Source organism: Arachis stenosperma, chromosome 10, assembly GCF_014773155.1.
Source record: "Arachis stenosperma cultivar V10309 chromosome 10, arast.V10309.gnm1.PFL2, whole genome shotgun sequence".
Classification (NCBI taxonomy): Eukaryota; Viridiplantae; Streptophyta; class Magnoliopsida; order Fabales; family Fabaceae; genus Arachis; species Arachis stenosperma.
The window spans coordinates 113,170,866-113,189,076 of record NC_080386.1 but is presented as its reverse complement, the minus strand read 5'-3'; the positions used below and the strand labels follow the sequence as shown (position 1 = coordinate 113,189,076).

General features: G+C 38.1%; 1 protein-coding gene and 1 non-coding gene across 2 annotated transcripts; one reads left to right on the top strand and one right to left on the bottom strand.

Moving 5' to 3' along the window:
• The first annotated feature begins 8,496 nt into the window (after nt 1–8,496).
• LOC130959167 (small nucleolar RNA R71) lies at nt 8,497–8,604 on the top strand. Its single transcript, XR_009078262.1, has one exon. It is a non-coding gene; the product is annotated as a small nucleolar RNA R71 (small nucleolar RNA).
• Nucleotides 8,605–14,818: 6,214 nt separating this feature from the next.
• Nucleotides 14,819–17,224, bottom strand: LOC130954944 (uncharacterized). The gene is made up of 3 exons (XM_057881717.1): nt 16,882–17,224; nt 16,128–16,667; nt 14,819–15,074 (listed from the first exon to the last, which is right to left on the bottom strand). Exons 2-3 carry the CDS (start codon nt 16,644–16,646, stop codon nt 14,994–14,996), a joined length of 600 nt encoding a protein of 199 aa, XP_057737700.1. The 5' UTR covers nt 16,647–16,667; nt 16,882–17,224; the 3' UTR covers nt 14,819–14,993.
• Between the last annotated feature and the right edge of the window lie 987 nt (nt 17,225–18,211).

Below are 18,211 nucleotides of genomic sequence, written 5' to 3'. Positions count from 1 at the left end.
ACTCCATCTTTGTGGTGGAAAGAACTTTGCCAAGAAGGCATTGACTAGCTTCTCCCAAGAGTCCAGGCTTTCTTTAGGTTGAGAGTCCAACCATATCCTAGCTCTGTCTCTTACAGCAAAAGGGAATAGCATCAGTCTATAGACCTCAGGGTCAACCCCATTAGTCTTGACTGTGTCACAGATTTGCAAGAATTCAGCTAAGAACTGATGAGGATCTTCCATTGGAAGTCCATGGAACTTGCAATTCTGTTGCATTAGAGAAACTAATTGAGGCTTAAGCTCAAAGTTGTTTGCTCCAATGGCAGGGATAGAGATGCTTCTCCCATAAAAATCAGGAGTAGGTGCAGTAAAGTCACCCAGCACCTTCCTTGCATTGTTTGCATTATTGTTGTTTTCGGCTTCCATGTCTTCTTCTTCCTTGAAGAATTCGGTCAGGTCCTCTAAAGAGAGTTGTGCTTTGGCTTCTCTTAGCTTTCTCTTCAAGGTCCTTTCGGGTTCAGGGTCAGCTTCAACAAGAATGCCTTTGTCTTTGCTCCTGCTCATATGAAAGAGAAGAGAACAAGAAAATGTGGAATCCTCTATGTCACAGTATAGAGATTCCTTGAGGTGTCAGAGGAAAAGAGAAATAGAAAGAAGAAGGAGAAGAAGAATTCGAACTTTACTTAGATAAGGTTCGAATTGTGCATTGAGAAGGAGTGGTACTCCATAAATAGAAGGATGTGAGAAGGAGGGAAGAAGATTTTCGAAAATTAATTAAAATATTTTGAAAACATTTTGAAAAACATTAATTGATTTTCGAAAATCAAAGTGGAAAAGAGACCAAGTGATTTTTGAAAAAGATTTTTAAATTAGAAATCAAAAAGATTTGATTGAAAACTATTTTGAAAAAGATGTGATTAAGAAGATATGATTGAAAAGTTATGGTTTTAAAAAGATTTGATTTGAAAACAATTTTAAAAGATATAATTTGAAAACAATTTTGAAAAGATTTGATTTGAAAAATTAATGACTTGCCTAACAAGAAAAGATATGAGTCGAACATGAAACCTTCCTTAATAGAAAAGGCAAAAAATGTTCAATCAAATCATTAATTGTTAGTAAGTATCTTTGAAAAAGGAAATTGATTTTGAAAACATTTGATTGAAAAGATATGATTTGAAAAAGATTTAATTTTGAAAAACTTTGAAAACTTGAAAAAAAAATTGATTTGAAAAACAAAATCTTCCCCCTAGCACCATCTTGGCGTTAAACGCCCAGAATGGTATCCATTCTGGCGTTTAACGCCCAAAATGCACCCTTTTTGGGCGTTAAACGCCCAACCAGGTACCCTGGCTGGCGTTTAAACGCCAGTCTGCCTTCTTCACTAGGCATTTTTGAATGCTCAGCTTTTTCTGTATAATTCCTCTGCAGTATGTCCTGAATCTTCAATTCTTTGTATTATTGACTTGAAAAGACCCAAATTAAAAATATTTTTGGATTTTTTAATAATCAAAATGCAACAAGAATCAAATAACAATGCATGCAAGACACCAAACTTAGCAGTTTGTAAACTACTGACACTATATGAGACACATAAACACTTCAAGTCAAAAGAATTCAAAGATCAGAGTAAGAAATCATCAAGAATTACTTGAAGATCCTTAAGACACATGAATGAATGCATGCAATTGACACCAAACTTAAAATGGGACACTAGACTCAAGCAAGAAATATTTTTGGTTTTTATGGTTTTCTAATTTTTTTTGTGTTTTTCGAAAATTAAGTGAAAACATCAAAATTCTTAATGAGAATTTCAGGAATCAGTGCAATGCTAGTCTAAGACTCCGGTCCAGGAATTAGACATGGCTTCACAGCCAGCCAAGCTTTCAAAGAAAGCTTCGGTCCAAAACACTAGACATGGCCAAAGGCCAGCCAAGCCTTAGCAAATCACTGCTCCAAAAGCAAGATCAACAAGCTCTTGTGATGATAAGTTGAAACCTCGGTCCAATGAGATTAGACATGGCTTCTCAGCCAGCCAGATCTCAACAAATCATCATGAAACTCTAGAATTCATCTTCAAGAATTTCGAAAAAAAAATAAATGCCTAATCTAAGCAACAAGATGAACCGTCAGTTGTCCATACACAAGAACAATCCCCGGCAACGGCGCCAAAAACTTGGTGCACGAAATTGTGATCAATACTTTTCAAAACATAAACAATCCCTAGTAATGGCTCCAAAGACTTGGTGCTCAATACCATGGCATAAACACACTTCGCACAACTAACCAGCAAGTGCACTGGGTCGTCCAAGTAATAAACCTTACGCGAGTAAGGGTCGATCCCACGGAGATTGGTGGTATGAAGCAAGCTATGGTCACCTTGTAAATCTCAGTCAGGCAGACTCAAATGTATAATGATGATGAACGAAAATAACATAAAGATAAAGATAGAGATACTTATGTATATCATTGGTGAGAGCTTCAGACAAGCGTATGAAGATGCCTTCCCTTCCGTCTCTCTGCTTTCCTACTGTCTTCATCCAATCCTTCTTACTCCTTTCCATGGCAAGCTCATATAGGGTTTCACCGTTGTCAGTGGCTACCTCCCATCCTCGCAGTGAAAGCTAATGCACGCACTCTGTCACAGTACTACCAATCACCGGTTTGGTTCCCTCCCCTACCGGAATAGAATCCCTCTTTTGCGTCTGTCACTAACGCCCAGCAGGTTACAGGTTTGAAGCACGTCACAGTCATTCAATCATTGAATCCTACTCAGAATACCACAGACAAGGTTAGACCTTCCGGATTCTCTTGAATGCCGCCATCAGTTCTTGCCTATACCACGAAGACTCTGATCTCACGGAATGGCTGGCTCGTTTGTCAGGCGAGCACTCGGTTGTCAGGCGATCAACCATGCATCATGCAATCAGAAATCCAAGAGATATTCACCAAGCCTCGAATGCTTGTAGAACAAGAATGGTTGTCAGTCACCTTGTTCATAGGTGAGAATGATGATGAGTGTCAATCATCACCTTCATCAAGTTGAAGAACAAGTGATATCTTGGTAAAAGAACAAGCGGAATTGAATAGAAGAACAATAGTAATTGCATTAATACTCGAGTACAGCAGAGCTCCACACCTTAATCTATGGTGTGTAGAAACTCCACCGTTGAAAATACATAAGAACAAGGTCTAGGCATGGCCGTGAGGCCAGCCTCCCAGTGATCTAAGAACTAGATGTCCAAAGATGATCAAAGGATCTAAAAATAATCCAAAGATGAAAATACAATAGTAAAAGGTCCTATATATAGAGAACTAGTAGCCTAAGGTGTACAAAGATGAGTAAATGACATAGAAATCCACTTCCGGGCCCACTTGGTGTGTGCTTGGGCTGAGCAAATGAAGCATTTTCGTGTAGAGACTCCTCTTGGAGTTAAACGCCAGCTTTGGTGCCAGTTTGGGCGTTTAACTCCCATTTAGGTGCCAGTTCCGGCGTTTAACGCTGGAATTTCTGTAGGTGACTTTGAACGCCGGTTTGGGCCATCAAATCTTGGGCAAAGTATGGACTATCATATATTGCTGGAAAGCCCAGGATGTCTACTTTCCAACGCCGTTGAGAGCGCGCCAATTGGGCTTCTGTAGCTCCAGAAAATCCACTTCGAGTGCAGGGAGGTCAGAATCCAACAGCATCTGCAGTCCTTTTCAGTCTCTGAATCAGATTTTTGCTCAGGTCCCTCAATTTCAGCCAGAAAATACCTGAAATCACAGAAAAACACACAAACTCATAGTAAAGTCCAGAAAAGTGAATTTTAATTAAAAACTAATAAAAATATACTAAGAACTAACTAGATCATACTAAAAACATACTAAAAACAATGCCAAAAAGCATACAAATTATCCGCTCATCACAACACCAAACTTAATTTGTTGCTTGTCCCCAAGCAACTAAAGATCAAATAAGATAAAAAGAAGAGAATATGCAATGAACTCCAAAAACATCTATGAAGATCAGTATTAATTAGATGAGCGGGGCTTTTAGCTTTTTGCCTCTGAACAGTTTTGGCATCTCACTTTCTCCTTTGGAACTCAGAATGATTGGCTTCTTTAGGAACTCAGAATCCAGATAGTGTTATTGATTCTCTTAGTTAAGTATGATGATTCTTGAACACAGCTACTTATTGAGTCTTGGCTGTGGCCCAAAGCACTCTGTCTTCCAGTATTACCACTGGATACATACATGCCACAGACACATAATTGGGTGAACCTTTTCAGATTGTGACTCAGCTTTGCTAAAGTCCCCAATTAGAGGTGTCCAGGGTTCTTAAGCACACTCTTATTGCCTTGGATCACAACTCTTTTTCTTTCTTTTTCTTTCTCTTTTCTTTTTTTTTTCTTCGGTTTTTTTTTTTCGTTTGCTTCTTCTTTTTTTTTTTTTTGTATTCACTGCTTTTTCTTGCTTCAAGAATCATTTTTATGATTTTTCAGATCCTCAGTAACATGTCTCCTTTTTCATCATTCTTTCAAGAGCCAACATTCATGAACCACAAATTCAAAAGACATATGCACTGTTCAAGCATACATTCAAAGAACAAAAGTGTTGCCACCACATCAAAATAATTAAACTGTTATAAAATTCAAAATTCATGCAATTCTTTTCCTTTTCAATTAAGCACGTTTTTATTTAAGAAAGGTGATGGATTCATAGGACATTCATAGCTTTAAGGCATAAACACTAAGACACTAATGATCACAAGACACAAACATGGGTAAACATAAGCATAAAAATTCGAAAAACAGAAGAATGAAGAACAAGGAAATCAAGGAACGGGTCCACCTTAGTGATGGCGGCTCTTCCTTCCTCTTGAAGGTCCTATGGAGTGCTTGAGCTCCTCAATGTCTCTTCCTTGCTTTTGTTGCTCCTCTCTCATGATTCTTTGATCTTTTCTTATTTCATGGAGGAGAATGGAGTGTTCTTGGTGCTCCACCCTTAGTTGTCCCATGTTGGAACTCAATTCTCCTAGGGAGGTGTTTAGTTGCTCCCAATAGTTTTGTGGAGGAAAGTGCATCCCTTGAGGCATCTCAGGGATCTCATGATGAGAGGGGTCTCTTGTGTGCTCCATCCTTTTCTTGGTAATGGGCTTATCCTCATCAATGGTGATGTCTCCCTCTATGTCAACTCTAACTGAATAACAGAGGTGACAAATAAGGTGAGGAAAGGCTAACCTTGCTAAGGTAGAGGACTTATCCGCCACCTTGTAGAGTTCTTGGGCTATAACCTCATGAACTTCCACTTCTTCTCCAATCATGATGCTATGGATCATGATGGCCCGGTCTAAAGTAACTTTGGACCGGTTGCTAGTGGGAATGATTGAGCGTTGGATGAACTCCAACCATCCTCTAGCCACAGGTTTGAGGTCATGCCTTCTCAATTGAACCGGCTTGCCTCTTGAATCTCTCTTCCATTGTGCGTCCTCTTCACATATGATTGTGAGGACTTGGTCCAACCTTTGATCAAAGTTGACCCTTCTTGTGTAAGGATGTTCATCTCCTTGCATCATAGGCAAGTTGAACGCCACCCTCACACTTTCCGGACTAAAATCCAAGTATTTCCCCCGGACCATAGTAAGGTAATTCTTTGGATCCGGGTTCATACTTTGATCATGGCTCTTGGTGATCCATGCATTGGCATAGAACTCTTGAACCATCAAGATTCCAACTTGTTGAATGGGGTTGGTAAGTACTTCCCAACCTCTTCTTTGGATCTCATGGCGGATCTCCGGATATTCACCCTTTTTGAGTGAAAAGGGGACCTCGGGGATCACCTTCTTCAAGGCCACAACTTCATAGAAGTGGTCTTGATGCACCCTTGAGATGAACCTATCCATCTCCCATGACTCAGAGGTGGAAGCTTTTGCCTTCCCTTTCCTCTTTCTAGAGGTTTCTCCGGCCTTGGATGCCATAATGGTTATGAAAAAGCAATGCTTTTACCACACCAAACTTAAAATGTTTGCTCGTCCTCGAGCAAAAGAAGAAAGAAGAGAGTAGAAGAAGAAGAAATGAGGAAGAGGGAGATGGTGGTGTATTCGGCCAAAGAGGGGGAGAAGTGGTGTTTTGGTTGTGTGAAAATGAAAGAGTGAAGAAGGGTATTTATAGGAGAGAGGGGAGATGGGGTTCGGCCATATTGGGTGGGTTGGGAGGGAAAGTGGTTTGAATTTGAAGGGTGAGGTTGGTGGGGATTTATGAAGGATGGATGTGAGTGGTGAAGAGAAAGATGGTATTTGATAGGTGAAGGGGTTTTGGGGAAGAGGTATTGAGGTGATTGGTGAATGGGGGAAGAAGAGAGAGAGTGGTGGTGGGGTTGGTGGGGATCCTGTGGGGTCCACAGATCCTGTGGTGTCAAGGAAAAGTCATCCCTGCACCAAATGTTGCTCAAAATCACGTTTTGAGCCATTTCTGGCGTTAAACGCCGGGCTGGCGCCCATTCCTGGCGTTTAACGCCAGGTTCTTGCCCTTTTCTGGCGTTTAACGCCAGTTTGGTGCCCCTTTCTGGCGTTAAACGCCCAGAATGGTGCCAGACTGGGCGTTAAACGCCCAACTGCTAGGCTTACTGGCGTTTGAACGCCAGCAGCTTCTTCCTCCAGGGTGTGCTGTTTGTCTTCCTGTTTTTCATTTTGTTTTTGCTTTTTCAATGGATTTTGTGACTTCTTATGATCATCAACCTACAAAAAACATAAAATAACAAAAGAAACTATATAAATTATAATCATTGGGTTGCCTCCCAACAAGCGCTTCTTTAATGTCAGTAGCTTGACAGAGGGCTCTCATGGAGCCTCACAGATACTCAGAGCAATGTTGGAACCTCCCAACACCAAACTTAGAGTTTGAATGTGGGGGTTCAACACCAAACTTAGAGTTTGGTTGTGGCCTCCCAACACCAAACTTAGAGTTTGACTGTGGGGGCTCTTCTTGACTCTGATTTGAGAGAAGCTCTTCATGCTTCATCTCTATGGTGACAGAGGGATATCCTTGAGCCTTAAACACAAAGGATTCTTCATTCACTTGAATGATCAGTTCACCTCCATCAACATCAATCACAGCCTTTGCTGTGGCTAGGAAGGGTCTGTCAAGGATGATGGTTTCATCCATGCACTTCCCAGTCTCTAGGACTATGAAATCAGCAGGAATGTAGTGGTCTTCAACCTTTAGCAAAACATTCTCTACAAGTCCATGAGCTTGTTTTCTTGAGTTGTCTGCCATCTCTAATGAGATTCTTGCAGCTTGTACCTCAAAGATCCCTAGCTTCTCCATTACTGAGAGAGGCATGAGGTTTACACTTGACCCTAAGTCACACAGAGCCTTCTTGAAGGTCATGGTGCCTATGGTACAAGGTATGGAAAACTTCCCAGGGTCTTGTCTCTTTTGAGGTAATTTCTGCCTAGACAAGTCATCCAGTTCTTTGGTGAGCAAAGGAGGTTCATCCTCCCAAGTCTCATTTCCAAATAACTTGTCATTTAGCTTCATGATTGCTCCAAGGTATTTAGCAACTTGCTCTTCAGTGACATACTCATCCTCTTCAGAGGAAGAATACTCATCAGAGCTCATGAAAGGCAGAAGGAAGTCCAATGGAATCTCTATGGTCTCATGTTGAGTCCCAGATTCCCATGGTTCCTCATTGGGGAACTCATTGGAGGCTAGTGCACGCCCATTGAGGTCTTCCTCAGTGGCGTTCACTTCCTCCCCTTCCTCTCCAAATTCGGCCATATTGATGGCTTTGCACTCTCCTTTTGGATTTTCTTCTGTGTTGCTTGGAAGAGTACTTGGAGGGAGTTCAGTAAATTTCTTGCTCAACTGTCCCACTTGTCCTTCCAAATTTCTAATGGAGGACCTTGTTTCATTCATGAAACTTTGAGTGGTTTTAATTAGATCAGAGACCATGGTTGCTAAGTCAGAGGGGTTCTGCTTAGGATTCTCTGTCTGTTGCTGAGAAGATGATGGAAAAGGTTTGCCATTGTTAAACCTGTTTCTTCCACCATTATTATTGAAACCTTGTTGAGGTCTCTCTTGATTCTTCCATGAGAGATTTGGGTGATTTCTCCATGACGAATTATAGGTGTTACCATAGGGTTCTCCTAGGTAATTCACCTCTTCCATTGAGGGGTTCTCAGGATCATAAGCTTCTTCCTCAGATGAAGCCTCCTTAGTACTGCTTGGTGCATTTTGCATTCCAGACAGACTTTGAGAAATCAAATTGACTTGTTGAGTCAATATTTTATTCTGAGCCAATATGGCGTTCAGAGTGTCAATCTCAAGAACTCCTTTCTTCTGACTAGTCCCATTGTTCACAGGATTCCTTTCAGAAGTGTACATGAATTGGTTATTTGCAACCATTTCAATGAGCTCTTGAGCCTCTGTAGGCGTCTTCTTCAGATGAAGAGACCCTCCAGCAGAGCTATCCAAAGACATCTTGGACAGTTCAGAAAGACCATCATAGAAAATACCTATGATGCTCCATTCAGAAAGCATGTCAGAAGGACATCTTCTGATCAATTGTTTGTATCTTTCCCAAGCTTCATAGAGGGATTCTCCATCCTTCTGTCTGAAGGTTTGGACTTCCACCCTAAGCTTACTCCATCTTTGTGGTGGAAAGAACTTTGCCAAGAAGGCATTGACTAGCTTCTCCCAAGAGTCCAGGCTTTCTTTAGGTTGAGAGTCCAACCATATCCTAGCTCTGTCTCTTACAGCAAAAGGGAATAGCATCAGTCTATAGACCTCAGGGTCAACCCCATTAGTCTTGACTGTGTCACAGATTTGCAAGAATTCAGCTAAGAACTGATGAGGATCTTCCATTGGAAGTCCATGGAACTTGCAATTCTGTTGCATTAGAGAAACTAATTGAGGCTTAAGCTCAAAGTTGTTTGCTCCAATGGCAGGGATAGAGATGCTTCTCCCATAAAATCAGGAGTAGGTGCAGTAAAGTCACCCAGCACCTTCCTTGCATTGTTTGCATTATTGTTGTTTTCGGCTTCCATGTCTTCTTCTTCCTTGAAGAATTCGGTCAGGTCCTCTAAAGAGAGTTGTGCTTTGGCTTCTCTTAGCTTTCTCTTCAAGGTCCTTTCGGGTTCAGGGTCAGCTTCAACAAGAATGCCTTTGTCTTTGCTCCTGCTCATATGAAAGAGAAGAGAACAAGAAAATGTGGAATCCTCTATGTCACAGTATAGAGATTCCTTGAGGTGTCAGAGGAAAAGAGAAATAGAAAGAAGAAGGAGAAGAAGAATTCGAACTTTACTTAGATAAGGTTCGAATTGTGCATTGAGAAGGAGTGGTACTCCATAAATAGAAGGATGTGAGAAGGAGGGAAGAAGATTTTCGAAAATTAATTAAAATATTTTGAAAACATTTTTGAAAAACATTAATTGATTTTCGAAAATCAAAGTGGAAAAGAGACCAAGTGATTTTTGAAAAAGATTTTTAAATTAGAAATCAAAAAGATTTGATTGAAAACTATTTTGAAAAAGATGTGATTAAGAAGATATGATTGAAAAGTTATGGTTTTAAAAAGATTTGATTTGAAAACAATTTTAAAAGATATAATTTGAAAACAATTTTGAAAAGATTTGATTTGAAAAATTAATGACTTGCCTAACAAGAAAAGATATGAGTCGAACATGAAACCTTCCTTAATAGAAAAGGCAAAAAATGTTCAATCAAATCATTAATTGTTAGTAAGTATCTTTGAAAAAGGAAATTGATTTTGAAAACATTTGATTGAAAAGATATGATTTGAAAAAGATTTAATTTTGAAAAACTTTGAAAACTTGAAAAAAAAATTGATTTGAAAAACAAAATCTTCCCCCTAGCACCATCTTGGCGTTAAACGCCCAGAATGGTATCCATTCTGGCGTTTAACGCCCAAAATGCACCCTTTTTGGGCGTTAAACGCCCAACCAGGTACCCTGGCTGGCGTTTAAACGCCAGTCTGCCTTCTTCACTAGGCATTTTTGAATGCTCAGCTTTTTCTGTATAATTCCTCTGCAGTATGTCCTGAATCTTCAATTCTTTGTATTATTGACTTGAAAAGACCCAAATTAAAAATATTTTTGGATTTTTTAATAATCAAAATGCAACAAGAATCAAATAACAATGCATGCAAGACACCAAACTTAGCAGTTTGTAAACTACTGACACTATATGAGACACATAAACACTTCAAGTCAAAAGAATTCAAAGATCAGAGTAAGAAATCATCAAGAATTACTTGAAGATCCTTAAGACACATGAATGAATGCATGCAATTGACACCAAACTTAAAATGGGACACTAGACTCAAGCAAGAAATATTTTTGGTTTTTATGGTTTTCTAATTTTTTTTGTGTTTTTCGAAAATTAAGTGAAAACATCAAAATTCTTAATGAGAATTTCAGGAATCAGTGCAATGCTAGTCTAAGACTCCGGTCCAGGAATTAGACATGGCTTCACAGCCAGCCAAGCTTTCAAAGAAAGCTTCGGTCCAAAACACTAGACATGGCCAAAGGCCAGCCAAGCCTTAGCAAATCACTGCTCCAAAAGCAAGATCAACAAGCTCTTGTGATGATAAGTTGAAACCTCGGTCCAATGAGATTAGACATGGCTTCTCAGCCAGCCAGATCTCAACAAATCATCATGAAACTCTAGAATTCATCTTCAAGAATTTCGAAAAAAAAATAAATGCCTAATCTAAGCAACAAGATGAACCGTCAGTTGTCCATACACAAGAACAATCCCCGGCAACGGCGCCAAAAACTTGGTGCACGAAATTGTGATCAATACTTTTCAAAACATAAACAATCCCTAGTAATGGCTCCAAAGACTTGGTGCTCAATACCATGGCATAAACACAACTTCGCACAACTAACCAGCAAGTGCACTGGGTCGTCCAAGTAATAAACCTTACGCGAGTAAGGGTCGATCCCACGGAGATTGGTGGTATGAAGCAAGCTATGGTCACCTTGTAAATCTCAGTCAGGCAGACTCAAATGTATAATGATGATGAACGAAAATAACATAAAGATAAAGATAGAGATACTTATGTATATCATTGGTGAGAGCTTCAGACAAGCGTATGAAGATGCCTTCCCTTCCGTCTCTCTGCTTTCCTACTGTCTTCATCCAATCCTTCTTACTCCTTTCCATGGCAAGCTCATATAGGGTTTCACCGTTGTCAGTGGCTACCTCCCATCCTCGCAGTGAAAGCTAATGCACGCACTCTGTCACAGTACTACCAATCACCGGTTTGGTTCCCTCCCCTACCGGAATAGAATCCCTCTTTTGCGTCTGTCACTAACGCCCAGCAGGTTACAGGTTTGAAGCACGTCACAGTCATTCAATCATTGAATCCTACTCAGAATACCACAGACAAGGTTAGACCTTCCGGATTCTCTTGAATGCCGCCATCAGTTCTTGCCTATACCACGAAGACTCTGATCTCACGGAATGGCTGGCTCGTTTGTCAGGCGAGCACTCGGTTGTCAGGCGATCAACCATGCATCATGCAATCAGAAATCCAAGAGATATTCACCAAGCCTCGAATGCTTGTAGAACAAGAATGGTTGTCAGTCACCTTGTTCATAGGTGAGAATGATGATGAGTGTCAATCATCACCTTCATCAAGTTGAAGAACAAGTGATATCTTGGTAAAAGAACAAGCGGAATTGAATAGAAGAACAATAGTAATTGCATTAATACTCGAGGTACAGCAGAGCTCCACACCTTAATCTATGGTGTGTAGAAACTCCACCGTTGAAAATACATAAGAACAAGGTCTAGGCATGGCCGTGAGGCCAGCCTCCCAGTGATCTAAGAACTAGATGTCCAAAGATGATCAAAGGATCTAAAAATAATCCAAAGATGAAAATACAATAGTAAAAGGTCCTATATATAGAGAACTAGTAGCCTAAGGTGTACAAAGATGAGTAAATGACATAGAAATCCACTTCCGGGCCCACTTGGTGTGTGCTTGGGCTGAGCAAATGAAGCATTTTCGTGTAGAGACTCCTCTTGGAGTTAAACGCCAGCTTTGGTGCCAGTTTGGGCGTTTAACTCCCATTTAGGTGCCAGTTCCGGCGTTTAACGCTGGAATTTCTGTAGGTGACTTTGAACGCCGGTTTGGGCCATCAAATCTTGGGCAAAGTATGGACTATCATATATTGCTGGAAAGCCCAGGATGTCTACTTTCCAACGCCGTTGAGAGCGCGCCAATTGGGCTTCTGTAGCTCCAGAAAATCCACTTCGAGTGCAGGGAGGTCAGAATCCAACAGCATCTGCAGTCCTTTTCAGTCTCTGAATCAGATTTTTGCTCAGGTCCCTCAATTTCAGCCAGAAAATACCTGAAATCACAGAAAAACACACAAACTCATAGTAAAGTCCAGAAAAGTGAATTTTAATTAAAAACTAATAAAAATATACTAAGAACTAACTAGATCATACTAAAAACATACTAAAAACAATGCCAAAAAGCATACAAATTATCCGCTCATCAGTATCCTAACCAAAGCTATACATATACGGGATAACATAAACGTCAAGATAAAATAACTAACGGCAAAGTCGGCTCCCTCGGCGTAGTGCCTTGTCGTGTTAAGCTTATTGATGTCAGGATCACGTGCATTTGCGGGCGTCATATGCATCTTACTCAATAATATGGTCAGAAAGTGATAGAAGAGAAGAGAAAGTGGAGGAAAAGGTTCAAATGGGGTTCAGAACGTCGCTATAAACGATATCTATATATAGGTGTGATCTAGCCTTATCTTGTTTACACTGTAAACGAGATAAGCTTGCACATATCTTATTTACACTGTAAACGAGATATACACATATCACGCACACTTACTTATCTCGTTTACAATATAAACGAGACACGTTCAAACTTATCTCGTTTAGAGTATAAACGAGACAAGTAATCCCACCCATTTTTGTAATCATTTTTAAAAGTATTTATTTTAGTAAATAAAATATTTATTTAATTTATTTAAATAAAAAATTCATAATTTTTCTCACATTTTAATTTATTGTATTATTATTTTTAGGGTTAAGTACGATTTTGGTCCCTAAGGTAGGGACTAAAATTTTTTTTCATCTCCAACCTTTTTTTACTTACAAAATCGTCCTTAAAGTTTAAATTAGTTTTAAAATCATCATTTTTACCAAAAAATTTTTAATTTTCATTATCAAATTATCCCTAATTAAAAAAATATAAAGAAAAAAAGACCGGGTTAAAGGGCTGGGGAAGGGAATCATGCTGGTGGGTTAGGGAAGAATAAGGGGAAGGGAAGGTGGGGAAGGAAATCCGCCGCTGCTCCTCGTCACCGCCATTGCTCCTCGTCGCCGCCGCTGCTCCTCGTGGTTCGGTCCTCGCCGCTGGATCTCATCGCTACTCCTCGTTGTTCGGTCTTCGCTGGTGCTCCTCAACGTCGACGCTAGCAGATTCGTGAGGGTGGACGTTGTGCGCCACTCGCCGTTTCTGCTATTCCTCCTCGCTCGCCGGTCACTCGCTGTTATTGTTGTTCTTCTGCTTCTACTTTTATTATGTTGTTGATTCTAATTCCATTATGCTTATGTTTCTATTATGTTGTTGATTTCTGATTATGATTCTTTTATGTTGTTGCTTTTGGTTGCTTCTGCTTTTGGGTGATTACATTGTTTCATCGTTGTTGTTGTTCTTCTACTTTTGCTTTTGCTTCTGGTTGATTACATTGTTTCATTGTTTTATTATACAGATTTGTTGATCTATTATCCATTTTTTTAATGTTTATTACGTTGTTTTATTGTCGTTGCTTATGGTTCTACTTCTGCTTCTGGTTCTGGTTCTGCTTTTAGTTGATTTTGGAGAAGAAGGAGACGGATATTTTGGTTCGAAAGACGATTTTAAAACTAAGTTAAACTTTGGAGATAATTTTGTAAACAAAAAAAAAAGTTTGGGAGCGAAAAAAATTTTCAACCCCCACCTTAAAAACCAAAATCGTACTTAACTCTTATTTTTATTTTTACAAATTGCTCGGAGCCATAAGTAATCTCTGTCAAATTTTTCGAACAATTGATTTTTTCACGCGCTGTCAGTAAAATTAGCGTGAGTTGTAGTGATATTAGGTCCTTCGTCTATGACGATGCAAACTGTACCAACAAGTGATAAGCATAGCATTATTCCATGAGTGATCCTCAACTACTAGATAGTGGAAAATACAAAAAGAAAATACCATAGATGAAAAATAATAAAAACATGAATTATAACCATCTTTAATTTTCATCAAAACCTTAAAATCATTGATGAACGATACTATATGCCAAAAATGTAGGTCAACTTCAACGATCCTAATAATTTGCTAACCAAATTGCTGGACAGAAAAAAAAACATCTAGTGTCATGTTAGCACTTTGAACAGAATATTAGGTCCATCATCTATTCATCTATGACGATGCAAACTGTACCAACGAGTGATAGGCATAGGCATTATTGCACGAGTGATCCTCAAACCACGACTAGAAAGTGGAAAAATACAAAGAGAAATGATATCATAGATTCTAGAACCTCATTCTTTATAATATAGGATACGTTTAAAAAGGTGTTTTATGATTCTAGGTTTTTGAGTGTTTTTCACAGTTGATTTCAATTATATATATAATAATTGAGATCTACTAAAAACATTCTGATATGGTACACATGAAATGCCTCCTATAATATACTATACAAAGATACTAATGCATTGTATATTAAAAGGAGTAGATCTGTGCAATCATATGTGCCGAAGACATTATTAGTTGGTGGCTTGGTGCACATTTAACTAAACCATAGACCTAACAAAAACTCTTTATATAGAAATGACAGCACAAAAACACAGGTAGATAATAATATTGGGGAATCACACGCCCTATAGTCAACTTGTGGTATGCATAAAACCAAAACAGAACAATGGCTGAATGGCATGTACCAGACTACAGATAAGATTTCACGGTTTGAGTTACTGTGTGTATCCTTATCAATTATCAGCAGGGTTCCAGCACTTTCCAACTCGTAGTTTTAGTGGGCCTATAAAGCGTAAGTAAGTTCTTTCTTGAAAACTCTTTCTGCACATAGACGTACTCATCGGTCAGATTAAATATGACAAATGCTTATTGATACGAAAGAATTTTTGCAATTTTTAATGCAAATATACTAATGTATTTTAATTGGTCAATTCCTTTGTGTTTTGTCAACTTTCTTCTTGTTCTTCTTCTCATACTCTATATTATTAATGCTGTTAAAATATAAGAATTTTATAGTTGAAATAGAAGCCATGCTAAATAGAAGTGATAGAAGGGATAGAATAGGTGTTAATACAGAATATGACAACACGAATGTTGATAGAACATTATTTTGCCACTAAAAGCACAATCATGTCCCAATAGGAGCAAATGAGCAATGGACCCCGACACTGCAGATATTTTTCTAATGCCTCGCCAAATCTAGTTAAGATATGGCTTAACTTCAGAGCTGTAACTTTAAGGTTCTCATCTTTCAGTATCACAAGCAAGTAGAAGTATAGTGCACCACAAAAATTGGGTTGGTAAAAGAAAAAGAAAATAAATCATTGAGAATAAGAAACATCATCTGTTTGTTGTTTTGCTTTAAGAATCATCTGCAACAACTTTTCGAACTACAGTGATCAAATATCCCATAATTATTATTAATGCCGAGGGCATACCTTCTGAATCCTGATTGCTTCCCAACATTTTTCAATGCAACAACAAAACTAACTAACAATGATACCGAGAGTGACAAAGTTCAAAAGTATACCCATTTTTACTTTCCATTTTGATGTCTACACAAGGTATAATAATATAAGAATCACTGTTAAATTTGTAAATAACTCTTTCCAATTAAGAAAAAGTACGTATAACGAACGATAATCAATGTGAATTGTACCAAGGTTCCATGATTGAAAGAAAGATAATAAATATGATTGCACAATTTAAGGTGTAAATTCATAAGCTGAACAATTGAAGAGAGAGCGAAATCAAATCAAACCGAGAAAGATAATCAAATTAAAAGTAAAACAGAGATTGATATCAAAATCATGACGATGATGTAAATGTGACAAACTAGAAAAGACCTAATTATGATTATTCAGTGGTCAATACCTCTCTAATGTCTCTACCATGTACAATCCTATTCTGAGAGTGTGGATTTGGCTGCGAGGTTGGTCCACTATTCACGCTCGAAAAACAACTCTGAGATCTCCCAAGTCTTCTTCCACCGCCACTACTTCTCGGCGACGAAGAAGAAGAAGATGAATCCAGAGACCTCAGAAGGAGTTGCTTCATTGCAAGGATCAAATCCTGAGGGCCCGAACTCGAACTCGAAGACCTGAATTCTTGGAAGAAGCTTACGTGGCGCTTCAGCGCCTCATCGGTGCTAATGTCCCTCCGAGACTTCAACGTTTCTTCCTTAACCGCCTCCGCGCACAGTCCACATATCCACCGACCTTCGTACCTCTCCCGCACGCGGTCGATGTAGCGCGGCGTGCACTCCTCCGTCAGCCCGCAGCAGTAGCATTTCACGGACGACACTGCCTCCACCGCTGCCGCGGCCGTTGTCTCGGCCGCTGACATAGACTTTGTTTCTCTCAGAATTTTATTATTATTGCCGCTGCTGGCCATCTTGTTATGAATGCTCTGAACCTGATTATTCTCGTATATAAGGAAAACGAGAATTAAGAAGTATAGTTATTAACGGCTTTTCAAAATTGCAAAGGTTTTGAAATTTTCAGTGAAAGAGAAGGAGAGAAGAGATTACTGAAACCGAAGGTTATTTAATTTTGTACCGTAACCGTCAGGGTATCTGAAATTTCTCTAATCAAATTCAATAAGAAAGATACTCAGAGATTCTATATACCTTCGACCTTCGATTCTTTGAAGAACAGTATCTAAAATGGTATGTAAGTTGTACTTGTGTCCTATTATCGCTCCTTTTCCCACTGAACTTCTTCTACTTTGTGCCCAACAAAAAGCACTACAGTAACTACTTCAAATGGAGTGTGGCACATTTCACACCCTTAATTGGCTCTTTCTGATTCTTGGAATCCAATTCCCCTCAATTTGTGAACGACTTCTGTATAATTAACTATGTATAAAGATGATCAAGTATCTAGATTAATTACTTTGTAGTATAGAAGTAGAACTGTAAAACTAAAAATAAAGAATAGAATCTAGATCTGAGTGTATGAGAGGATTGGTGCTGATCAACACACAGATACGGTAAGTATAGAGATATTCTTATAGTGCAAGTCTAGACACGGATTTTGTTCCTATCATTTTAATTTCTGTATTTTTCTCATAACTTTATGTGAAAATGGAAAGAAATATTCTTTTATTAATTTATATGGTTATTTTTTTATAATATTAAGAATTTAATTTTGATATGTTATAGATATAAAATAATTTTACACATTTATCTAATTATATAATATTAAAAAAAATTATCATTGGTCGCTTGAATAATTATTAAATAAACAAATAATTGTATAATTAAAATGTTTTATATTATCAATGTATTAAAATTAAATTTTAATATTAAATAATATCTAAGTATATTGATATTTAATAAAATATAAAAATAATTACATGTATATCTAAAACACATTTTAACGGTAAAAAAATAAAAAAAATGTATATTTAATATCTGAACTAAAAAATGGTACAAATAAATTGCATCTTGTAAATATTTCAAGGATTGGTATCTTTAATAAGAGTGGCATCGTAAATTTTAAGTTCAACTAAGTAACAAACATTTTATTATTATTATTCGAGAAATAATGTTTTTGTTATTTTTGTTATATAATTTTTATATTTAACTTTTATATCATAAAAAATAAATTTTGATTCTCTTAAATTTTATTAGTTATTTTTAATAATATATAAAAAAAATACAAAAGTAGTATATATTGATTTTTTTAACTATATTTTAAAACAATGTCTATGCAGCTGATTGATTGCGCCGTAACATAAGTTGTTTTCTGTGTCTACTTGGCTTTATACCATTGACTACTATGAAGAGTAGGACAGTGGAATTTTGACACCGTCCGATAAGCAAAATGCATTGGAAGATTGACATTGCTAGCTGTGACGATAACAACCCTTTTTGGGTTCACAACATCCTATTTCAACCAAAATTCTTTATTACACCGCATTTTATAAATAACTTTTATCATCTAGGTAACTTTTGT

Bases quoted from the DNA above. Each gene is read 5' to 3' on its own strand.
- LOC130954944 (XM_057881717.1), bottom strand. From the start codon at position 16,646: ATGGCCAGCAGCGGCAATAATAATAAAATTCTGAGAGAAACAAAGTCT. The intron at 15,075-16,127 runs GTATTGACCACT...GTCTATGTGCAG, and splicing joins ATGGTAGAGACATTAGAGAG to AAAGAGTTTTCAAGAAAGAA.